The sequence below is a fragment of the Nyctibius grandis genome, chromosome 7 (genome assembly GCF_013368605.1).
Source record: "Nyctibius grandis isolate bNycGra1 chromosome 7, bNycGra1.pri, whole genome shotgun sequence".
NCBI lineage: Eukaryota > Metazoa > Chordata > Aves > Nyctibiiformes > Nyctibiidae > Nyctibius > Nyctibius grandis.
The window spans coordinates 22851346-22877405 of NC_090664.1; the positions used below are offsets into that span (position 1 = coordinate 22851346).

The following is a 26060-nucleotide window of genomic DNA, read 5'->3' on the forward strand; positions in this document are numbered from 1 at the left end:
AATTCCGCATACACATTTTGCATGCTGGGCTTTCTTTGGTGTGGAACAGTGACTCATTTTTGCATGGGACAATACCTTGGCTACTGCGCTGAAAGGGGTAAAAAGGGCACATGGTATTTAGCAGGCTGAAACCTGGGAGCCAGAACACTGAATTTTTAGTTTTGACTCCAGCGGTTATTTAAATCACGTCACTTCCCTGCACCTTTGTTTACCCAGATATAAAATGGGGTCTTAAACATGTAGGACCTTGAAGGGGTGCTATAAAACCTGCAGTGGTTAATGAATGTTGACGAATTTCTTTGAGATCCTTGAGAGGTGGTTTGGGGATCCCAGCAAGCTGAAAATGGGTTGGACTTTGAACTACTGAGGGCCAGAGGGATATTTTTTAAAAATCTGAGCATAGCTGAGGCAAGGCCAAGCAGTTGCAATCACTTCGCAGTCTCTGGGTCCTCAGGCATCACTTCCATGTCTGTGCTGTCGGCAGCATCCCTGCCCCGACTGCTTGTTCCCATCCCTGAGCTGCCCCATGTTGTGCTGCTTTGTGAAGACACACAGGGAATAATCCAGCTGAAAAATAAAATAAATATACCTTTCTTGTGGGTTATTTTCCAACTGGATCGGTTTCCCTCGTGGTATGGAGATATGGATATGGGGTGGGAACAAGATGTGGTGTCAGGGATGACCCTTGTGGGCAAGAGCTATTCTGTGGCTGACAGTAAAACACAACCTTTCCTCTTTATTCCCCAAAGCCTTATGATTTACCAAATCCAGAAACTGAGCTGGGTCAAATTAAATGTCCTTGCATTTTTTTGGTTGGCATAATTTTAATCTAGATCCTGTGTTTCCACATGTGACTTCATGAAGGCTTACATGCACAAAGAAGCGGGTGAACGATGCGTAGGGGTCAGCACCCAGGAGCAGGGAGAGGACAGGGGTGCTGTTTTTCATGGGCAGTGGGACTACACTGTTCCTGGTAGCACCAATACTGAAAATGTGGTTCCAGGGTTCTGCCTTCTGCTCTATATCAATGTGAAAAAGCAGATAAACTCTCATAAAGCTTTCATCTGCAGGTTGTCACTGACCTCTGCTGCTGTGTTTGTCTCCCGATTCTGAACCACTTACCTGCTTGTGTTTCTAGACTGTTCAAAGGCTTACATAAAATTAATCTATCATTTTCTCCCTTTAGAGAAGTAGAAATTACCAGTTCATGAATTCAAAGCACCTGCTCTAATGTTTTCCGTTTTAAATTTACTGTTCTGTCCCTCTCTTTCTATGATCAGTACATTTGATTACGTTCTGAATGTTCTTTTCTCCATTTTTCTGATTTATGACATCAATAAACTCCCAGTTATGCTGATAATACAGCGGATGTATCCTGCCATCTGCTTCTGTACAGTTACTTCTACGCTTGTCCTGGAAACTGTGAATAACAAAAGTGCCTGTATCTCTCTGTCAAGTTAGGGAATTTTTCATCTAAATTCGGGAAGATCAAAAAGAGAAGTTGATAATGCATTGAATAGGTACCATGCAAACTTAAGTCAGAAATTCCAAGCAGTTTCTGAAATTCAGGAGAAGTAATTTTGTCCTTCACCTTTCAGTGGTGCAGATCTTTTAAAGTCAGTTATTATTTTACTATACTTTTCTCTTGGAATTGAAACAAATCAAGAACATCTGGATTTGGCTCACAGTGTGGACCTGGCTGAGAAGATAACGGGAAAACTTTGTTGATAAGCCAGAAGCTGATGGCCATCCACCACATCATCCTCTTTGGAAGTTGTCTGGGATTTGGTAGCCTGCCCTGAGATCAGAGTCATGTAAAAAGGATTCAGTGCTTCAGGTCTCAGGTTTTTTTCTTTTTTTCCTTTCTTTCTCCTATCCTCCCAAATAAGTTCAGGAAGAATCTTCAGTTTCATTGAAGTGGAGATTTTGGCCAGTAATGCAGAAGATACATGGCTAGTGTCATTAAACAGGTGAACATGTTTCTACATGTCAGGCTTTGCTCCTGTTTGGAGTAGAAACTGCACCAGTGCCACTTCTGTAGCATGATCTGCACTCTATGCTAAGGTCAGCATGGTTCCAGTGGCAGGATGCTCTGGAATTGGTGAGGCCTCCTTTGATTTCGGGTGCTGCTGGGCTGGCACCACAACCCTCCCCAGCTGCCAGAGCAACCTGGCTTTCTTCAGAGATCTGACAGCCTGTGTCAGGACCTCACTGGAGTAAATGCCACCAGCATTTGTCGGCATTTGTTCCTGCAGGCAGGCTCAGGAGACCACCGGGAACATGTTGGTGTGAAGACTCAGCCTTTCCCTTACATTCAGCTGCCTGCCCTGTACCAGTCAGTCTATTTGCACTGAGGGCTTTTTGGAAAAGGGGCAGGTGTAAAGTGTCTATCTCTGCCTATGTTGCTGAAGCCTCCTTCATGGCAAGAAAGGGAGGACAATTTGACCTTGTATTTTTTTGCAGGCTTCTTTTTTCCCAGGATTTATTTATTTTAATCATGAGACATCCCTTAAATCTCCAAATGTTGTCCTTTTGCTATGGCCATTCTGTCACTGTGCCTGCATTTTAAAGCTTAATTCAGCTCCTGCTGATATTAATAGGTATTTTTTGGTGAGAACAGGGTATAGCCCTTAGGGTCTAATGCTTTCGTTGTGCTATAGCCTTGGAAGGTGGTGGCATTTTGCAAGATGTGCTTGACACATGGTCACCTGTGGAGAATGCTCATTTGGTAGCAGTTAATACACTGCTTGCATTCATTTTTCCTGGTTGTATGTGGCAGCTCAAAGAGCAAAGAAATGAAAACCTAGGCGATTAGTGATATTTTTGCTGACTGTCTTCCTCTAAATCAAAGCAGGTACTCCCCTCTCCTTTCTCGATTAGTGTTCCTACCGCTGTGTGCAGCACCTCCTATATTCTAATTCATGGCACATGAAAATGAGGTCTCAAGTGCATATGCATGGATTTCATTTTAACTACCCAGTGAAAACTTTTAATTAGATGTTTCATGTGGAAACATGAAACAGGGTTTGAAATTAGCATTGACCTTGTGGCCTTCCTTGAATATATTTTCTGATATCACGTGTCAGGCAGTTCCCAGCTTTTTTTGTCACTCTCTGGAACGTGCGCATCCGAGCGGGGAAAGCTCTGACGTGTGGGAGCGGCAGCAGTTGCTGGTTGCAGGAAAAAGTACTTTAGCCTCATTTGGTGACTTGGAAAATAACAGAATGACCTAACTCAGGAAGAGCATGAATAGCAGCTGGTATTTCCTTTAACAGCTTTCTGGAGATCAAACCTTAGATGGATTTCTAAGCTTTGAACTCGGGTAAGCCCTGAACAGGGGTGATGCTGAACTACACAGCCCTGTTTGATCAAGGGAAAGGCATACAGCTCACATCCCTTTGCTGGCTGTGCTGTGCATCAGCTCTGTCCCCTGCCAGGCTGGCTGACACTGCTGTCTCACCTGAAGTGGCTGGACTGAGAGCACCATCTCTTGATTTGTCTCCATTTTCTCTGGGAGGTGAGGGGAGTAGACCTGTGTGTGCTCTGTCAATCAGGAGCAGCATTTCTACTTAGCCCAGTGCTGGGAGGAACAAAGGAGAACCTGCTTTTTTGGTAGAGTAGGAGACAAGAACAGAATGAGAAAATGCATCACCTTTTTGGTTTGGTTGCAATATCACAGTGTCTCTTTGCTTTTTAGAGGCACTAATATTTATCAAATGAATACATTATCAGTTTAGGCCTTTTTGCCAAATACTTTTGATATTGCAAGTAGGGGATCATTCACCACAGGAACCTTTAAAACATACATGTGGATACAACTACAGCAGTTACATCGATTTAGTGTTTGCAAAATATGCTGTTTGGCCATATTTAGCAGGTTAATAGAGAGAATTGATGTGATCAGGGTCAGGGGAGAAGACACTAATCGGAACTGGCTGGAGTGAAGAGGCCAGAATTTCATTTCTCACATGCAAAGCCCAGTTGTTCGGGTTTCAAGCTAAAAACCAGACACATTCAGGCCTGGATTTCCTTGCGTGGATGATACATGTCTGGAAAGTGTACTGACACTCTGGCTTTGTCTCCTCATGTGTGAAACCTGAATCTTTTCAGTGGAATCAACACATTGATTCAGTCTGTCTAAATAATCTGTCAGTCTCTACACAGTACCTATAGAGAGCTAATCATTGCGTTGTATGGATTTCTTTTTGGTTTCCTAGATTTGATGAACTTGTGTAAAAGAAGCATGTGGCTTCTAAACAAAACTCCCTTTGCAGTGAGTTCTTTACTCGTATTTGCCACAGAGGCAGAAGAAGTAAATTAAGTCTGGATGTAGGATTGTCCTACCTGCTTTATCATCATTGGCATCGCAAGATTTTTAAGAGGAATTTGAGCAGTGCCCAGTACCCCACTGCGAACTTACATCCTGCATCTGGGGCCTTTCTCAGGATTTCACCAAGGATATGGCAGGATCCTCCTCCACCAAGGAACTTGGGGTGCTTGTGGTGCCCCAACTCTCCTTCTGTAGAGATACGTGCCTATGTGTGCATGTGCTGTACGTATTTATTCATTAAACAGAATGCAAACCTTGCTAAAAGCAAAGCTGATCACTTACAAGGACTACTTATGGAAGCTTTTTTCATATTGTAGAAATAACCAGTCATTTACACACAGTCTCAGTGGTAACACAAAGAAGCTGCTTTCTCCTGGAGACCCATCTGTTGTGACACTCCTCTCCTCCACCTCTCTTCAGATAGCATCAGGTTTTCATCTAGCAATTTCTGAAAAGTTTCAACCTCCTTTTCAGTTCTTCAGCTCAAAACCTGAATCTCAGGCATCACATTTGAGACTCTGTGCCCCTACCTCGGGGATGTCAGGGCTGTGAATGTCACCTTTTCCCTACTCTCCATACAGTGCCTGCTGATGGAAAAAGGGATAGATGCAGGCTGTCTCTTCACTGCGTTATCTTGCAGATAACTCTTTGTAGGTACACATTACCATAGCTGCCTCCCTGAAGAGGAAGGGTGGGTGGTGGAGTCGGGGTGTCTGATGGGGACTCAGGAGCTCCCGGTCCTGCGTAGGCTTCCTCTGAGACCTTGGGCTAATGACCGAACATCTCTGTGTCTCAGATCCTCTTTGTGCATGGAAGTGCCGCTTCCCTGCTTTCAGGAGCATTGTGAACGTAGGCTCTCGGGATGCTCTCCCACACTGATGTGGTGTTTGAGTAGTTAGGGTGCACTGGCTGGCTGAAGGATGCTATAGATAGGTTGAAGCAGCTTTCCTTTTAAAGTCTGAACAGATTGCTTCAGGTGACAGATTTTTAATGTGGGACCCCCAAATCAGGTAGTTTCTTAAAGGTGGTCCTTATTAATTTTTTTTTTTTCCAGAGGAGCAGCTATAGTCTTCATTTCAGGAGACCCCTAAAAATCTGCCTCTGTTATTTCACTTTAGACATTTCCTTGAAGAAACCTATGCAGGAACTGAAGGAACATGCTCCAGTTTTACAGCAGAGCTGTGGGTATCTGTGCTAATTTGTGGGGGATCCGCAGCCATCCATAGAACAGAGTCGCTCTGTTCTTGCACTGGGTGGCCATATTCTCCCTGTAATTTGTCTGTTCTCACTCTCCCACCCTCAGCTGTTACACAGACGCACATATGTGTATGTACAGATATGGCTATTTCTTCCCTAGTGGAAAACTCAGTTTTGTACTCTGCAGAGAAAAAGACTACAATTCCACTACAGGTTTTCCATTTCAGCTACTGCAGCAATGCACTTAAAGTCTGTCTAATATTTACTGGTTAATCAATTACTATACAGTAAATCATGCATATACCTGTTGTTTGAAAACACTATTAGCTTTTAATTTGTGTGATGTTCAATATGTATTGAGGATCCCCTAAGAACAGAAACAGTAAAAAAATAGCAATTTACTCATTTAATTATGGTAGAAAATCATGTCTTACCTGCTGTAAGAAGAAATAAAGGTTTAGCGTTTCAGCGGAAATATTAACAAGCTGTAAATGTTGCTTGACCATTGTAATGTGAAAATTAACTATAATCTCCTAGGCATCTGCAATTTTCCTTGTCATTCATTAACGCTGTGGTTTCAGGTATTCCAGTGCTCTCGTGCACAGAAAAGATCTGCATCAAATGGTTGAGTGCCCAGCCTGCTTGAAAAAAATCCTATTGATTAAGATCTAATAATACTGCCCTTTCTGACGATTCTTCATTTTGGCAATTTTGCTAATGCAGCACAACATGTAACGTCAATATACCTCTATGACTTTTGCTTTTATAACAAATAATTTTTTCCAATCCTTTTTACTTTTTTTTTCCTTCTGATTTGCCGTGCACACGTTAAGTGCTTGCTACGGCAGAACTATTTCTCTTTCATACCTTAGACAATATATTTAATGAACTTTATGTGTATTGCGTTGTTAATGGCAAGGAGCTACGAGCTAGCTCTAAATAGACTAGGGCTTTTAGGAAAATGAAAGGCCCGAAGAGTTGCTTCATCATGGGAAATCACTGCCAAATGTCGTGTGAGCTCTTGCTCTCCTGGCACACACAATGTAGAGAAACATTTTCATTTTTAGCATCTTGACATTCAGCTTTTTGACTTCTATTGCTTTATCACTTTTTAGTATATGAATATTCTCCATTAAAATGCATTGTTATGAATTTGCCTATATTGAAATAACAATTAAGATAATACAGAGATACAGATAATTAGAGGCTTAGATCATGCTGTACAGAAATATCTTAATCAGATAAAATAAAAAACTGCATGTTATTTTTAGCATAGTCTAATTTTTAATGAGCTAAAGCTTAAAATCAGATGAATTGGCAACGATTTTATGATTTGATATTCAGAAAGAATTAATCCTGAATACCAAATGAATGAAACTTACTGTGGACTATCATTGCTGCGTTTTTTATTTTGACCTTGAAAACCGTGTTAGTTTAGTATTTTCCACATTGCTAACCTTGAAACACAGTAATTGGGAAAAAAAACAGGATTAAAGGTTAGCAATTCTTTTATTTCAGTTATCATGGGGGAACGTTTTGAAATTTATGGGGGTGGAGGGGAATTGTCTTCAAGATCTTCAAATAGTCTGAAAGTTCTGGTGATGACAGCGCTTTAAATTATCATTATCCTAAAAATGTCCTTCTGTGCCAGTGAAGCCTCACATGGCTGAAAGGAAAGGTGACTGGGGAACGGGGTTTAAGTCACATCAGGAGGATGGGGATGCCCGAGAAGCTGTTAATCAAACCCTTTTGTTGCTGTGAAAACATATGCTCCTGCATCATGGATGTGTGTCCTCACAAAATATCCTCTGGCAGAAGCATTTTTTGGTAGGTCAGTTGAGTAGCTACATGTAAAGTTTATACTTCCTATGTCAAATAACTGCTCATGAGCCTAAGGTCTCGTCCCCGTCTTTGCTGGTTATTAACAGGCAGCCACTGCACCAATACAGACTAAGGGTAGGTGAAGAAACATGCTTTGCACAGGAAGTTTCCTCTGGAATAGACAGAGGTATAAGACAGAGACAACAGGGTTTTTTTGTCTTTACTGAGTGGGTAGTTACGCTGTAAACTGCACATTCATTACTTATACTGGAAAAAAAATCCCAACAGAGATATTCAGGAACATTAGATTGTGATCACTGGCATTTTAAGGGAGCAGAGGAAAACGTAAGCAACTTCTGCTTAGGATCACCTGAAAATATAATTAATTTTATTAAAAATCTAACAGAAACCTAATGTTTTAGATACCAAGGATTTTAAATACTTTGTCTTTTTTTCCCCCCCCATACAAGTCATTGTGGTTTCTGTGTTTCTGATAGCAATCTTCTAATCCTTCAATGCCTGTATTAAAATTCAAGGCATCCATAAGGCACAAGTCCTCCTGACCTAGTGCAGTAGTTATGATGATGCATAAAATAAATCATTGCAATTACTGTGGCAGTCTCAAGCACTTAGTAACTCAGGCGATTGCTTCTTGAAACATGACTGAACTGAAGAAAGGATCATTAGTTATTTCCCCGGAGTACTTGGATATTGTAACCCTCTCCACAAGGTTCTATTAGGGAGTTAAGACCTGGTCATTTGTTCACACATCTCATTTTATCTTTTTTTTTACTCAAATGCTCTGTGACAGCTGATGAATTCCAGAGCATGTCTCTTCTTCACCCACAGCATCTCCTTACCTGTGAAAGTTCAGGTCAAATAGCAAATGACCAACCGGCTGGGAAGGAAGAGCCCAGCAATTACAAAGTAAACAGGTTTAAGAAGTCATTACTGGAAGGACTTACGAGATAGGGTGACTTTCTGAGACATACAACGTAAAAATAATTTCCTGAGTAAGGAGGATGAAGTTGGTTAGATGAGATCTCAAGTTTATACACAAAAAAAGCATAAACCTGTATAAAGATACATAACTTGTATAAAGCTATGAAGATCAGGAGGGAATCGAAGCCAGAAATGGGTGAAGGGAGGTCAGGATCAGAGATACATGAGAATTTCAATATTTCTTTGGTGACATCATAGGTGTTGGCAGTGTCTGAGTAGCCCATACTATGCTGTTTGATGGTAATGGGATGTGGTGTGAGGAAGAAAATGGGATCAGGAGCAGATATGTGTCAGTGGATGTTTGCATCCCCAAGTGGAGCCCTTGCTGGCTGGAGAAACCACTGTGCGTACAGCGTGATATCAGAAGCTGGCGAGTGGCATCATGGTGTGGATCTCTATCTCTTCCTACAGATTAACACTGCTTCAGATTGCTCAAGAGGTCAAGAAGGTGGAGATATTTTGAGGGAGGAGAGAGGGAGTGATCCAAGGGAGATTAATAGGGAATCTGGTGTTGATGCTGCTCCTCGTGGTGAATTAAAAGGATGGGGAAGTGAGTCTTGTGTGGTCACGATAGTGACTGGAGAAGAGCTAGAAATGGGCAGCAGGGAAATAAAGTCAAAGCCCAGTGACTGAAGGATATTTGATTCTTTATGGATGGGACTGGCAGTAGAGCAATATGGTTTGGGGGATTGTTCTGGAGAGAGTTGTCTCATTAAGAGCAGGGAGGAGGGGAGACCCTCTCAGGGAGAGGTTGTATGTTAGCTGCAGATAATATCAGAGCCTGGCAAGGCATGCAGGAGCGTGGTTCGGGGCTGATACAAGCGTAGATTAGATGTCCTTGTTTTGGGGGTGGCAACATCCATCAGAAGGGTGGGGCAGATGGCTAGAGGCAGTAACAGCTCCAGCTGCCCCAGTGCCCCAGAGTGATGTGCTGCTGCACGTATGGCAGCTCTTCGTGCTGTCAGGAAGACTTTTTTTTCTAGTGCTGTTGTGAATGGTCTTCCAATGCCAAGGTACAAAGTGGATTTGAGAGGCACACTCTGTCATTTGTAAGGTTGCACGGTCTTGATTGATGTGAATCCTAGCAAAACATTCAATGTTTAATCTTTTTTTCAATATTTGTTCCTATTCTAATGATAGATCTGGTTAAATTACCCCATGCAAAAATAACATTTTGGATTACTGCTGTCAATTTTTTTGTAGAAGAGAATGAAATTGTGCATGTTCCTCCACAAAGGAACCATTCTGTGTGGAGGAGGACACACAAGTGCACAGATGAGTGTTTGCTCAAGATGCATCTCACTGCAGATACCATGTGATTTACCAGTCGCCATGGTAATGATGCATTTTTCATTCCATAACTTGAATAAATGTTGAGATTGCGCTTGGTATAACTAACTTATATCCCTCCTAAAGTTGGTCACGATTGTATTATGTAAAGAAATCAGAGAGGAAACTCCCAACATTCATACTGAAATAAATTTTTAGAGCATGTAGCTAGTTAAGAAGCAGGTACATGATTCCATCTGGAACAAAATAGCAGTAACTTAATATGTGATTATTTAAAATTACAAAATGGGAGAAATATAAAATGTTACTTCATAATGTGGTGACTGGTATTGTATATTTTTCTGTAATTTTTATTGTTTGTGACACTTTGGTTTTCTTCAATACATGAAATTGTAATTAAATTTATAATTTTATAGTATTATTCTTTACATAAGCATGCAAGAAAGCAGTTTTCTTCTTGTCATAATCTTGCAATAAAATGTATTTATTTCTTGTGTGCTATAACCTCCACTTTTGAATGAATTATTGCTGACAACAGCTGGTTAATTGTTAACCCGCTCTTTCCCGCCTCACTTATTCTTTTATTTTTTACTTTTGCTAAATGTGGACAACAAAAAAAGAAAAAAAGGGGCCTTTAATTTGCTCCTGTGTGTGTAACATTAGAAAAAATCATCCTGTATAGAAGCAGCCTGATTTTTCTCATTTCTACAGTAGACTATTTGTTAACATCAGTGAGCATTTTATCCTACATAATAAATGCAGAATCAAATCTCCTGCTATTAGGTGCAAGGAGTGAGCTTTATTTTTCCTTCTAACTCCTTTTTCCTTTCTTTTTGGCAGCCTTATTGCATGCTCTACGCATTGCTGTCCACTTAGGGTATGTTATCAAGTCTGCGAGTGATTAGTGGCTTATCCATTTTTGAATGATTTAGATGTATGAATTAATTAGCAGGAAAAGAACCATCAGAAAGCATTAGTAAAAAGGCTGGTTGTTTCAGGCAATTTTGGAGGGAGTTAAAACGATCATCCAAACCCAAGAAAATTATATTCATAATGATTCTTGCTTTTCTCAAAAGAAACCACCACGTTATATCTAGCTTGGTTGAAAACAATGACCAAAACACAGGATATAAACTCTATTTTGTGATGTCTGCTGTTGGGATAGAAGTTAAATAAATTGGTTTTATATTAAGCATTAGCTTTGGAATTTTTTTTTTGCTCCCTTACTCAGTGCTTTTTCACACTTGCTGTTAGAAGACTGTGTTAAATATCAGTGCATTGGAGAGAGTTTGGTTCTGGAGTTCCTGAGAACGAGCTGAAGCTTTATATAATATTCTCAGTTTTAGAGTTTATCTTATGCATTTTGTGAGGCCAGAACCAGCTCCTGGCCTTTGCTGAGTATTCTCTAATGAAAAAGCAGCTGTACCCTTCTGTGAGCATAATGCTTCAACAAAAATATATATGCCTTACAGTGATAAATGTAATGAGCAGCACCTCAGTTTAATAGACAAGTTTTAGTCTTCCAAGTTTCGAATTGTGGATTATAATGTGGATAGTTTATATATATATTTTTTATTTTTTTTTTAATTAGAGTAATGGCATTGTCAGCATTGAGAGGTGCTATGGATGTAAGGCAAGAGACAAAGGTTTCTCTGGCAGACAGTAAGTGGATAAGTCAGTTTTTAGTATTTTACTTCACACCAAATATGAATTGGAGTGAAAGGCAAAGAAAGGGATCAGCAATCTTGTCAGTTTGACTTAGAAGTTGTATGTGTCCAGCACTGGTAATTAGAGCAATATAAGCCTGACAGTGTCATATATATACTGCCATCTCTCTTCCATTCCTTCAGGAGACCTTATTTATCGCTATTTGCATTATAAGGGTTGTAAGGCCTTTGTACACATGTCCTTACCAAGGTGAATATTAGTCTACATTAACGAATTAAATCAACTATCTTCTGCAGTTTTCATTTGTGTGTGAAAGCTGTATGGGGGCTGCTGTAAAAGCCAAGTCCCAGCCCTGCTGGATGTTAATCAAGTTGTTATCTTGTTCCCCTCATATCCCAGTAATTTCTGGAATTTCAGCCTTCTGATGTTAAGATTATTCTCAGGTATAATGTCTGTATATCTAGCCAATTGTCTTCCGCTTTTTCTTTTCCTAAGGCATATGGCAATAGTAGTATGTGTTATCAGTCCTGGGGTATCTGGGTTAAGTCTGCAGTCCTCCTCAAATCCTCGGTAGTCCTCCCTGATGGGGAGAGGCCAAGACATAAATCCTGCAGTTTTTATATCATTTCCCTCATGTTTTTCACTAAATCTAAGGCTTGATCACTGGAGGACACTCTTTGGTAGCTGAGGGATTGAACTGTTGCTTCATCTATATATTCTGTTCTGTTCTGTTCTATTCTATTCTATATGCAACAGAGATACTTGCATCTGGTGTTTGAGTGTTTGTCCTATAGGAAACTTTACATTCTTGGGGGGAAAAAAGTTTCCATTCTGATTCTGGTGAAAATAATACAATTGCAAAACTCTCTTAGGGCAGAAACAGAAATTTAACTGTCCTGCCACTTACCTTGGGACCTGGACCTCCAGGCCCGATGAGCTCCTGGGGGGCAGGGGATGCAGAAGCCCTGCCAGCCTGGGGCCAGCAGTATGTGCAGGCAGTGGGGGGAGCCTGGCGGGCCGCTTTCTATTCAAACCAGCATGTTCTGGCACTGTTTAAGTTGCAGTGAATCCAAATTTTTTCAGTAGAAAAAAAGTTGCATTGGAAAATGTCCAACCAGCTCTGCTCCACACCCCACCACATGAATTGCAAGGCCACTGGAAGGGATGGTTGGCACCTGCCCCTTTTGTTCTACAGCCACGTTAGTTTGCCCTGGTGTGGTGCAGGTTTTTCTACAAATACACAATTCTTCTATATCCTGATATTTTTGAAGTAAGTGCTGCCCTGCCAGCTGTGAGAGAATGATAACAGCATTAATACCATCCTCACATCTTTTGTCTCTCTTTCCCCACTCCCTCCCCCTTTCTTTTTCCCCTCTGCTTTTGTATGGTTACAGAGAGAAGGTCTTCTAGGTTGTCCTTGCCAAGGTGGCAGCTCTCTGTCAGGCTGTCAAACTTATCTGCTAATAGCTATGAAAAGCATGTGCTCCAAGAAAGGGAAAACCGAAATGCATAGCCTTCAGTTGTCTTAAAAAGACATTTTTCGTTATCTGACAAAGAGTTGTGGAGTGTTAAGGTTATGATATCATTACTTTGGTGGTTGTGACACCAGTAATGGTTTTTTCATGTTATTTTAGAAAGTGTGCCCTTTTCCCTGTGTTAGACGTATTGCTTCCTTTCATTAAAGCCTGTTCTGTAAAAGTGCTCTCACCTTAAATGATGGTATCTGGAGGTAACTGGGGGCCAGTCAGGGATACAGACAATTCGGTCTCGATTTAGGGCATTCTTGCTACTAACCTGCTATGAAAAGCTTTGTGAAGCTCCTCTTCTCTCGCTCCTTTTGTCTTTCTTGAACTACACTGATTTTTCATGTTTTTTAAGTGGCCTGCACAGTGAAACCCCAACCTCGCTTGCGGTGGGACCACCGCTTGGGCACATCATGCGACTGAGCTGTTCTTTTTGCCCTAGGACCTAACCGCAGCCTTTCTGCTCACATAAGGACTCGCATTTAGCAGTGCCCTATTCCCATGAGCGGTTTCTTTCTTCTTAGTAATAGGGAAAGCAGAAATAATCCTACTCTCAGCAGTTTTGGGATTACAGGCAAAACTTGAGTTCCTTGATGTATGACTGTGTAGGGATATTAATCTTTTCCCTGATGCCTGTTGTCTGTCATCTCTGTCTTACCAGCACTGTCCTTTTGACCCCTCTACAAGGGTAACTTGTTATTAACATTGCCTTTGCTGCAGATACTCGGTATGCAGATGACAGCACCAACAGTTTTTCTAAAAGGGCTTATTCTGTGCATTATCAGATGTGATATTCAAAATTGGTTTCAGCAACAAAGGACTTTGATTTTTTTTCCCATGGTGTGGCTCGTGCTCATTTTACCACCGTTTGCGAAGTTGATAAATTCAGAGCAGGTTGTGTCGAGCCTAATGTTGGCTCTTTGTTGTGCATCTCTGAGGCAGATAGCTCAGTGTGAGACCACTGGGAAGTTTTGGTACAATCCTTGGGTGCCCTTTGCTGGGGGAGGTGGTGGTTGAATCATTTAAGGCATTTTATAGTTTTATAGACTGGTCAGAAGTCACTGAGAGCCAAAACAAAATCACTGTGTAAGGCATTTTAATGTCATTAGTGGATTTCTGGTTCTCTTGGTATACTGTGAGTTTGCACATGTTTATGAAAGTAGATTTAACAACTGCAGAGGGAAACAAAAATATTAGAGTACAAAGAAGAAATGGAGAAAAGTTCATGAGATGAGAAAAATCGTAACATGTAATATGTATATACTATGAGCATTATTTTATAGTGAAATAAAATAACACAGCCTTATGTAAGAATTTTTTTGATTCTTAAGAATTGCCATATGAAAAGCTGCTGTTGATGTTCCTGCAGCCCTGTAAGGTAATTTTTCCCTTGAAATTTGGAAAAAGTGGTGATCATGCAACTGACTACAAAATAGGCAGTCCCACTGAAAACATTTTGTTCTGTGATTTTTTAAATAGAGGTAGAATAGTAGCTATTTTTTATTTTCATCTTTCTAGAATAAAGCGAGGGCAGCCACTGCAGAAAAAAATACCAGTCTCCTCCTTATATAGCTGAGTTGAGCTGTGCTGGTGACTTTGAAATGCTTTTCTCCTGCTGTAGTTCAAAGTGAATCAAACCTCTTAATGCAGGTTTTGGTCTCTCTCGAAACTCTGTGAAAATACAGCAACGTGTTCTGAGATGGATTATCCACAGAGATCAGAGATATTGTCGTCCATCTCCACTTTAATTGAGATGTGTTCATTTCCATTTTCTTGTCAAATAAAGAGGAATAGCCTGTAAAGAACAGAGTCATTTTTGTACATCTATTTGTACTTTGGTGACTTTAAATCTAATTCTGCAGTTTCCACAATAACAGATTCCAGGGAAAAACATGGTGAAGTGTAAGCAGGCAATCATCTTTAGTCTTTGATAGATGCTGTCTGATAGAGTGTCTCTTACAGGAGGAGCTGGTAATAGAATCTTGGGGTTTTTTTTACTTTCTTTCATGTTTGTAATATAAATGTTTGTATTTTATAGCCATGACTCGTCTCATTGTCTACGACTAGCATTGGCAAATGCCTCACATTGTAAGACTTCATTTTCTGTTGCTTCTAAGAGTTGTTGCATCTTATCTGCTTATTCTGAAAGGTGTCTGCCTCAGCCTACTTAATTTTTTAATGAAAATGCAGCCAACATGGTTCAGAAGCTGCTAAGAGTAAGGTTAGGGGTAAATACTGCTTTGCTATGTTAAAAAAAAATCTGGCAGTAGTTCTCTGAAAAGCTCTTATGCCTTTACACTTCTGAAGTGGGATCTGAAACCCCTTTGGGGAAGAGTCTTTGTTTTTTTTGCCATCTTCGTAAATATCCGCCCAAATCTGGCCCAAGTTAGAGGCCAAAAAATGCAGTTTGTACATGCTCTATAAAGAGTTTCTAGAGCTTTGCAGGTTAGTATTTGAAGGTTCGGCAAGCTCTGAGCGTGCTTCAGCTTGAGCTGCAAAGGGTTTTCTCTACAGCTGTAGTTCTCGCCTGTTACATCCAGGATCTGCTTGTAGGATGTAAATAGCCTGGACAGAGCTCTGAGCTAAAGCAGCTGTGACTCTATAACTTTTGCTGTGTCCAAGCTAGTTCTCAGTGGGCAGGTTTGGGGACCTCAGCGTCTCACTGTGAAGGCAGGTGCTTCCAGCCTTTGCAGTGGGTACAGCAGGGTCCCACAGACAAGGATGTTTTGTCTCAGCTTGGACCCAATCCCAGAGCAAGGCCTCAGCCTATGCTGAACAAGGCAGAGCTGTAGGGATGGAGCAGGACATAGTAAAAAAAAAAAAAAAAAAAAAAAAAAAGAGAAAAAAAAGTGTTTTATCCAAAGGAGCTAAATTAAAGAATACCAGTCAGTGTTTCCTATTTGAGCATCTTCCCTGCACTTCAGTGGAAGCCTCTCTACACTTGTGCTTCTGAGCCCCCTTCCAGCCTCCACTCTTGTCTTTCACACCTCTTACATGGAAATATTCCTGTGTGTGCAGGGAAGCTCCATGGATTCATTGTGGGGGGAAGTGGTCTCCTTTTCAGAACACAAACAGCCCCAGGAATCCTTTGTGTATGCCTTTTCCCATACCTCTCAAGGGCATGCCCTGGCACCAGCATCAAAAGACATAGAGGCAGAAGTGATCAGCATTATCTGAATGCGTTGAGTCAGTTTTACCAAATTATACTATGAAAACAAAATGTTCCTGCCCTCCATAACTCCTAGAGGAGGCAATTTCTCTGTTACTTAACGTGATTTTGAAGCAGATAGCCTGTGTGAAGTTTGCTTTGTTGTGTATTGCCCGAAAAAGGTTCTCTTTGCCTTTGCTCAGTTGTTTGGCAGCAGGAAAATCAGTCTGCAGACTGGATTTTCAATGCTCCATTAAGTTTATAGGTGCCTTTATTCAGGTTATCTCTTAATTGCTCTATTACTTCTTTACCCATTGAAACCAACAATGAAGAAGTCTCTCTGGATCTAGGGTTTGCCGGGATAGCTCTGGGTCTGGTCCATTTTTTTTAAAAAGCAGGTGGAGAGATGTTGGAGAAAAGTTCCATCATTGGGAAGCATATAGTTTGCATTGCTAGTTAGGGGTGTTTCAGCCTAACGGGTACTTTGGTATTGGGAAACATAAAGAAACATAAACATAAAGGCACCTTTGCACAGGTGTCCTGTCCCATGGAGGGATGATGTGAAAATAAAACTTCTTTTCAGTGAAGCAGGCTTCTGAATATACTGTGTCCATTGCAGAGCTTACTGTTGAACCTCATGAGGTTCAACAAGGCCAAGTGCAAGGTCCTGCACCAGGGCAACCCCTGGTATCAATACAGGCTGGGGGATGAAGGGATTGAGAGCAACCCTGTGGAAAAGGACTTGAGGTTACTGGTGGAGGAAAAGCTGGACATAAGCCAGCAATGCGTGCTCGCAGCCCAGAAGGCCAACTGTATCCTGGGCTGCATAAGAAGCGTGGCCAGCAGGTCAAGGGAGGTGATTCTGCCCCTCTGCTCTGCTCTGCTCTGCTCTGGTGAGACCCCACCTGCAGTACTGCATCCAGCTCTGGAGTCCTCAGTACAGGAAAGACAGGGACCGGTTGGTGTGGCTCCAGAGGAGGGCCACAAAGATGATAAGAGGGCTGAAGCACCTCTCTTATGAGGAAAGGCTGAGACAGCTGGGATTGTTCAGCCTGGAGAAGAGAAGGCTCCAGGGAGACCTTACAGAAGCCTTCAAGTACTTGAAGGGGGCCTACAGGAAAGATGGGGACAAACTTTTTAGCAGGGCCTGTTGCGACAGGACAAGGAGTAATGGTTTTAAACTAAAAGAGAGTAGGTTCAGACTAGATATAAGGAAGACATTTTTTACAATGAGGGTGGTGAAACACTGGAACAGGTTACCCAGAGAGGTGGTAGATGCCTCATCCCTGGAAACATTCAAGGTCTTGTTGGACGGGGCTCTAAACAACCTGATCTAGTTGAAGATGTCCCTGCTTGTTGCAGAGACTAGATGACCTTTAAAGGCCCTTTCCAACCCAAACTATTCTATGATTCTATGACTTTTTTCTGTTAGAAAGCTGTGAGAAAGTAGAGCAGCTTCTCACTGCGATTTCTAGCAGTGGATGTTTCTTGCAGGAAGAGGAGAGGCAGCACATTCTGGGTGTTGGTTTCTGGTTTAATTAATTAAATGGCCCAACTCAGGAATTTGAGGGACATGGAAATATCCCTGACTGATACCAAAGTTATCGGTTGCTTTGGCCAGAGATCAGATTCTTCCCTGCCAATTGCAAATAACCCAGAAATCTAATGTCTTCCATAAGGAAACCAGCACGCCGTGGCTATTTTCAACACTACCATACGTACCTCTGCTTTCTTCTGCCCCAGTGGTAATTCAGAGGGTCATATTCCTACTCGTGCAAAGCATAACTTGCACAAGTTAAGGCCCGCTAAGCAAGGACTTCCAGCTGTTTCATTCCTATAAGCATATAAATATTTATACCACTCCAGGGTTCCTTTCATGCTGAAAATAAAGGTAGCACTTGTCTGCTGTTAAAATATATTACCCGGAAGATAAATGGCTTATCTCAGTATTACGAAGATGGATGAGAGGAGTGGAAAATTGACCATAATATTGGTCAGAAGATCCAAAGAGTCCAGAGGGCCTTACTGTTTACTTGAAACTCCTTCTGGGAAGTAACATAGAGGTTGATAGTGCTGTGTTTAGCTATCAAGAGATGACTAATTAAAAGCCGTAATAAATGCGAAATATAATGGTTGACACACAGAGTGCTGCTTGGACACTAGCTAAATTTCCTAGAGATGGGTAATACGCACCAGGGATTGATCATAACATCTAAGCGGGATGTGGATAGTGCTTTTGAAGGGACAACTGAGACAGGGAGAGTCTGCACAAGTGACTTGCTTGAGGCCACATGCAAAGTGAGACAACGATTCACCTCTGCGGCATCTCTGGTGCTCTACCCCCTCCTGCCCCACCTCTGCAAAAGCTCAAGTCCAAACGTATTCTGACCCAGGCTGCTGGGAGTCATTTCCCACCCTCTGCACTGGAGTGAAGTAAATGTCAAATAGGCAGCGTGGCGGGCTCAAAGGCAAGGTGCCAGTGTAGCATCACTGGAGTCTGAGCTGTGATTCTGCTGTTGACCCTGCAGTAGTCCCTCTGCCTCAGTTCATCTGCCCAGCCATAAAATGAGAGAGATGCTAATGCTGAGCTGCTGTGCTCCTGCGTTGTAGGTGCCAGGTTGCTTAAGCAAGGGCTGCGTGGAAAAAAAAGTGCTGGGAGGCTTTGTTGTTTGGTGGTATGATGAGAGTGTCTCTTGAGTCAGTCTGCTGACTTTTAGGGACTCAGCTCAGCTTGGGTGCTGCCTTGCTCTTCAGTGCACACTGCTGGCACTTGGGGGCCCCTTGTACTCTCCTCCTCATCTGCCGCTGGATTTAGATGGAGCACACTGAGAGCAGCCCAGTTTTCTTCCAGCGAGAATTAATTATTTCACAGACCATTCAAGATTCCGATAAATGAAGCGTGCCTTGATGTCATTTTAGAGTGATATCTGTAGTGAAATCAGAACTTTTAAAAATTGGGAAAATGCATAGGATTTGTCTTTGTGTTTTGCTTTGTTCAGGTTAATTGTTGTTGCTTGTGGTATCATTAAAGGGTCTGACTGAACACAAAATTAAGCCGTGCATAAGTGTGATTTTAATGAAGTAATAATTCTTCCCTTAAAGTGAAATTATTTTTAATAGAAGATAGCAAAATAAGGAGATTCTCTATCCCTCCCCCTTTTTTTTTGAAATAATTATTATAGGTAATGAAAATCCAAATTTAATCTGATTGCTCTTGGTTTTGGACAATTTTTGTCTTTCCTGATGGAACAGGTTGACTTTTCTCTCCCTTTAAATTGATAAAATGGGCAAGGACAAGAGGAGGAGCCTTAGGAAAATCTCACCATTGGGGCACTTTATGTCGTTAATTTGCGTACAGTTACCCAAAAGGTTTTTTGAAAACGTTTCTGCTTGGTGAGATGCTGAAGCAGGAACAGTGTCTTCCAGAACACACCACTGTTAATGTCCTTTCAGTATAAGAGAGCTTTCGCCCTCCCAGTTCTCCTTGTTGACTTGCTGGCAGCTGCTCATGTATGTAATGTATATGGGTATGCTTAAAATCCATCCCCTTGTATGTGGAAATAGATGGTTTGTACAAATACAGCACCATACATCACATATATGCCCCTTATGTGCTGCAGTTTGAAATGTCAGTGAGCACAGGGAAATGAGGATTGGGGCTTTCTTAGAGGATGCCAGAGAAAAGACAGAGAAATTGAGAGATTTATTTGATTGTATAAACCTCCCTGTTACTGAATTGCTTTAATGCTGCACCTGTTTCTTGTTCTGCCTCTCTTTTGCTGTTTCTTGCATTGCAGCTTTTCAAATACGTAGGCAACAAAAAAACACGGCTGCTGAAATGGAAGGTTACAATAATGCATCAGTATTCCTGTAATGCGGCTGCTCAGTAGTGTCCCCTGGGAGTGTTACAATGAATATCTGACATTAATTGGCTCAGTACCTGTATGTCTGACCTTGCAGAAATTTAATAGATCAATTCTACATGTTGTTTACTGATAAAGAAAACTTCTTTGGGGCAGGGATTTCATCGCTGGACGTGCCTGCACCACACTGACAACTAGAAGCAGCATTTAAACTCACCAAGTCTTGGAATAAGAAATAAAATAATAGAAAGAGGGATCATAAAGTGGTTTCTCTCCCTTGTTTTGCCAAGATCTGTTCCTCAGCATTTTGTAGCCCACTTGAAGGTCTTTGTCACTGCCGGATGCTGTACACTTGATACACAAATGCTGGTTTTTCTCCTTTGAGTAGTCCACGTATTGCCTTCATGTGTGTGTTTGACATACTGAACAATATAACTAAACCAGGTCAGAATTAGAGGACCAGCAACTACTGGATGTACTTGCATTGAAACAGCTGCTTCTTTTGTGTCGCTCACCCTCTGGTGACTGAATCTGCCAGGAGGATCTCGCAGGGGGCTGCGAGCCGCTCTTCAGCAGTGACCGTGTTTCAATGCACCCTGCTCCGTCAGCAGCAAACCCTCATCTCCTGGCTGCGCAGTCAGCTGGCTCTGGCTGCTCTGGGGCTGCGGGCTGCGTGTGCACAAATGGATGATGATTGTTCAGCTCCCTTCCGTTTCAGGGAGCCGAGAGGGAGTAAGTCAGTGTCCAAATCCCAGTTTAGCTGAGATTCACACACGGGGTGGTCACTGGGCTTAACTTTCCGTGGGGGTGTTTGTTTCCCAAGTTAAAAAGTGGTTGAAAAGGAGGGAGATTTGTACACGGAATATTTTAAGAGATGCTCAGAGGCATACGTTGCATGCCTGTCCCACTGGTTTTATTGCCTTTGTTGAAGTACCGGAGCGAAGCTCTACAGAAGGTGTATTCCGCTTCTGTATTATTGGAGTGCTCGGGAGCGCTTGCCGCTTTCTGACTGTTGTTACCTGTCCCCTGCTTTATTTGACCGGCTGGGAATTAGACAAGCCGTCACCTCGGGGAAACCCGCATCCCCCGCCCCGCTCCTGCGAGTTAAAATCCAACACACGAATGCCGAGTGCCGCTCACAAAGAGGAGCCCGTTCCTCCTCTCTGCCCCGCAGTGCAAAGAGCCCCCTTCTCCATTCACACCTCCGGCAGCGGACCTGCCCGGGCGGAGCTGGCGGCGGGGCAGCATCCCCGGCCGGCGGCGGGCACTGACCGCGCTCTCTCTCTCGCTCTCTCCCCTCCCTTGCTCATGGAAGGCGGACGATGGAGGCAGTGAGCGGGCGCGGGAGGAGGCCGGCGCAGCGCTGGTGCTGCGGAAGGTGTGGTCACGCAGCCCGGCCCCCGAGCGGCGCGGGAGGTAAGGCTGCGCGGCTCCGGGCCGGGCTCCGCGGCAGCGGGCGGGCGGGGCGGCGGCGGTGGCCCGCGGCAGGGCCATGGCCCCCGGGGGGCGAGCCTAGGGGGGGCGGCGCGGCGGGAGCGGGGCGCCATGGGGAGCTGCGGGGTGCGGGTGCCCGAGGCGCTGGCGGGGCGCGGCGGGGAGCGGCCGCTGCCCACCTTCGACGTGCCTTACTTCAAGTACATCGACGAGGAGGATGAGGAGGACGAGTGGAGCAGTCGCTCGCAGTCGTCCACCGAGGATGACTCCGGGGACTCTCTGCTTTCCGACAGATACGTGGTGGTGTCGGGGACGCCGGAGAAGATTTTGGAGCATCTCCTCAGCGACCTGCACCTGGAAGCCGCCCAGGACAAAGAGACGGGTAAGGAGCGAGCCCGGCGGGGGAGGCGGCGGCGGGCGGGGAAGCGCCTGTCCGCGGCCCTGGGTGGGAATGGGGGAAAGGTCCCGGTGCTGGTGCCGGCAGAGCGGGGCGGTGCGAGGGTCGCTCCCGGCCACCCCCGGCCGAAAGCCGGCTGCCAGCGTGATGTTCAACCCGGGACAATGTGGGGGCGAAATCGTGCGGGTGCGGCAGTCGGGAGGTGGCAGAGCGGGGCGCCCGGCCTCGGGGCAGCGATGCCAGCAGCTACCGAAGCCGCTCCGGAGCCGCGCGTACTTAGCGGCAACTTGAGCCTTTTATGTATTCGGCTTTGGGTAGCGCAGGCGGCGGCATGCGTTGTGCAGCACCCGTGTCTCTTCAGGCAGAGGCTGCCATCCCTCCTAGCCTGCAGATATTATATTGATCAGAACACTTGCCGTGCACTTAAGCCTCCTGGCTAACTACTCGTTTTGCCACCACCCCAGTACTTTGGCACATCTTCTGTTTCATAAGCACGGCTTATAAATTTTCTCATAAGCCAGCGTATAGCCTGATGCTGAACTTGTGTGTCTTCAACCAGAGATTGTAGCTTGTTCCAGCCTAGAGCAATTATTATATTGATCGGGCTACTTGACATGCAGTTTAATTTTCAGCTGGATCTCTTGGCTGTATGCACAGCTTGCTGTCACCAGAAGCTCCTGGGGTAGTTTATCAGAAGTGCCCACAACCTGCCATTTGTAGCTAGTTTTAATGAAAGCGGCCAGGCTGGTGAGACTTTGGAGGTCCCGAATACTGAAGAGCTGCGGAAGGCAGCTGGCTGTAAACGGAGCTGTGCATTTGATCGTTCCCAATAGGGTTAAAATGCATACTCCTGCTGCCTGTATATCTCTTGCTCTACAAATGAGATTACTGAGAATAAACACACTTTAATCCTTTTAAGTGACTGAAAATATAAATAACATCTGCTGTTCCCAGAGGAATGTCAGGATTGGGTTTTCGGAACAAGTAATTAGTTTAATGTGGGACAACAGGCATATTTCTAATGCTGAATGCCCCAAAGAAACATAGAGAGTGTCTTACTCTGTGATATTGTTATGGTATTCCTACTGCCGCTTTTGTCTGCCTAGACATTAATATTTAGTGCAGAGAGAGGCAGTGATTGCTTTCCTTCCACAGATGCCCCCAGACTAGTTCTCGGTGTAATTTACTTCAGCCGGCTCTTAGGCAGTGTAGTGAGGGTCCTTCCTTGGCCCTTTGAGGTCAAATGTTGGATCCAGAATAAGTTTCCCCATTAACGTTTATTATGTGCAGATTGAGGGACATTAGCTGCCTGTCTTTATAGTCAGCTTCATCTTTTTTTATAAGCTCACAATCTTGCTGGAAAACAATGAGATTTTCACTAGTGATATGCTTTATATTTTAGTGTTTGTAAATACAAAGCACACCTTATATGAAGCATTAGATGCTGTATAAATCCTCACGGGCACTACCTTTTCTTTCTTCCCTATTTGCTCACTCTCCCTCCAGTCACCGTGAGGCTGTTCATAAGCCTGTTCTTATTGTTATGGAGTGGGGCTGGTAAACTGCCCTCAAAACAAATGCTAAACCACTACTTGCCTGGTTGTTAGCAGATGGTAATGTATTTAAAGGTTGATTGGCTTCCCCTCACATCTTCTGCCTTATCCTAACTCCTTTTAGAAAGAAACAATTAGCCTGTAGCCAGGATTAACTGGATCCCAGGGACAGAATAAAGTAGCTGTGGCTTCATTTTTTTGCCATCACAAAGAAGTGTGCTAAATCTTTCTCGGTGGCCCTCCACTTCCTCAAAGGTAGTTCATAATATACTGGTTTGTTCTGACTTTATTAATCTGGTAGTATAGAACTTCATCAAAATATAAGACTTTGGGAGTTATGTTTCCCAATGTTTTATGTGGTGGATGCCCCTGTGGTGGTTTTTATCAGTCTGTTTTGCAGACTCAGTGGCATTTGGCATGAGGAAGTATGGGGTATCAACTGTACATATGTACATCTTTATGTGTGCACCTGAAGGCAGCCTTCTGCTGTTTGTGTACTTGGATTTGCTGTCCTTGTATTTTCTGTAGTTCCAGTCTGGCCCATCTCAGAGGATGATTGAGTTGCAGAGTCCCACAGGCTTGTGTTTTAACTTCATGGAACATAAAAGGACGATGTTGTTGTACCCAGCTGCTGCTGCTGCTGTTGGTTTGCCAGTTCCAGGTTGACTTCCTTGGCCTCCTGCTTTCCAAGCAGCCCCCAGCCTGGTTTGCTTATTTGTGTCTGTAAAGAACATCAGAAAGATCTGTTCTTACATACGCTAGTGGGCAGGGGGCTGTTGTCCTGTTTGACCCTTTGCCCTGCTTCCCAAGGAGGGATGCTCTGTGTGTTTTCATTCCCACCCTTCATATAACAAATCATAACTGCAACCCTTTATGATAATTAAAAAAAAATCCACTATCTATCTCCTAGGGCTAGCGTGGTCATGGAGCACTGCTTTTTATAAACACTGAGATGGCTGAATGATGCACCACGTATTGCTCCCAGCCATCCTCCATTTTCTAGCTCAAGTCAGCAGGTCCCACTTGCAGGTGGGAGAGTAAAGGGAAGCTTTGGGGCTGGTCTGGGATAAATTCAGCTGGGGTCCAGCCCGGGCCTCAAGGCTCCCTTCAGCTGCTGCTAAACCTGTAGCAAGATACCTTAAGCACTCTGCTGCAGCATCCTCTGCTATAATAAACAGGTGGGGACCTGACTTGAACAGTTGTCCCATTGTCTGTGATGTGGCTGAACACCGTTATAGCAATTGAGGACACTAGAGAGGACACTGCAATATGCACATCTAGACTAGTCTATTGCTCAGATGACTTCTGTAGGCAAGGATGTCTTGAAAGCCTGAGGTTTGCAAGACTCTTTAAGCTTACTGTATTTAATAACTGTTTAATGACTGAGGGGTTTTTTTTTGTGATGACTATGTTAGGGACCATATGTGAGTTCTTGTGACATCATCTTAAATTTGGGCTTGCCAGTAACAAAGGCTTGCCAGCCTTCCATCTCAAAGGGAGAAAGTTTTCATCTCACCGAGTTATTATAACCTGTAATGTACCGACCCCCAAGAAGACTGTTCTTGTTTCCTACCATGCGATGGATGGAAATTTTAAATTTCTGTAACGAACAACTTTTCTGAGTTACCTCTAAGGCTGTTGGAATCACTGGGGGATATCTGCTGAGTGCATACTTTAGAGAGCAGTTTGAAGTTTTAAGAATTGATTGGAGTGAGACACTTCATATATGTCAGTATCCAGGCTGAAAAGGCAAGGCATATCTCCTGGGCCAATCCTCATCAAGGATGGGGATTTGAACAAGTAATCTCCAAGAAGCCAAATCTTAGCATCTCAGGATCTCTAATCCCTTCCCATTGACTACAACGTTTCTTTCAAAATTATTGTCCTATTCTGCAAAAGCTTTTATTTCTTGGGCATTAGCAGCATTTCCTTCTCTGGATATTATCCTGATCTAGTCTTTGGAGTATGCTTTGACTGGTCTCTATTCAAACATACCATCTTGCCTTGCGGTGGTTGCATTCAATGTTTGGCAGCCTCTGGAATGACACAGTGATCGTCACATCCACTGCTACTTCTCCAGGCCTGTCTGGATCCCACAGACTGTTTCCTTCAGGCCACTGGGCCACCTCTCTCAGGCAGCTTAAGCAGAACATTGCCGAAGCAGAACATAATCTCCCTCATCACATCTGATCACACTACCTGTCTTTTACCTCTCTACTGTGGGATTCATTTTAGGGAATAAGTAGGGAGAAGAGGAGATAGATTTGTGAAGGTCTTTGAGAGCAAGAAGCAGTTAGGATGGCAAATGATGAAAGGCCTGGAAAAGGGTTAATGGGACAGAAAAAGAGAACGAATCCTCGTAATGTAGCTAAAACAGATGCAGAGGTGCAAGTATGGTCTGGATTTCTTAGGAATAGGAAAAGAAAAGAGTAATGACCTTATCTGGGACTGTGCATGATCCTTGGGTTGGTGGGAACTGTCCACTGTCACAGAGAAGCAGTTTTTAACTTTAGGATCATAATGTAGCATCTAGGAAGGGCCTTCAGACCATGTCTGTTTGTCCTAGAAGTGCTGTGTAGTAAGGGTTACTTCTGTTTAATCCATTCTGTTTCTACACTTGCACCAATGACTGCTTTGATGTTGGGTAATGTCACCCTCTGTGGAACTGTATGTGACCTTTTAAGAGAATGGTACTGTCTTCCATGAGCTGATTGTAGTCAGCTGCTAAATGATGTTGCGAAAAAGGGATACAGCTCTGCCTTTTCGAGGTGTTGTCTTTTGTTTAATAATAGAAGGAAAAAAATCTGATTGCTTTTTGATATTTTTTGTTTGTT

The 26060-nt window shown here is 43.3% G+C and overlaps 1 protein-coding gene across 3 annotated transcripts in view; it reads left to right on the plus strand.

Moving 5' to 3' along the window:
• RAPGEF5 (Rap guanine nucleotide exchange factor 5) overlaps positions 1-26060 on the plus strand; it is a 164714-nt gene that overhangs the window by 74966 nt on the left and 63688 nt on the right. For 2 of the 3 annotated variants that reach the window (XM_068404779.1, XM_068404780.1), the window contains 2 exons: positions 21158-21258; positions 21570-21658. The exons of the other annotated variant lie outside the window; for it this stretch is intronic. In XM_068404779.1, the coding sequence (XP_068260880.1) occupies positions 21158-21258; positions 21570-21658 (190 nt within the window). The remainder of the gene's footprint in view (positions 1-21157; positions 21259-21569; positions 21659-26060) is intronic. 3 annotated transcript variants of the gene reach the window in all.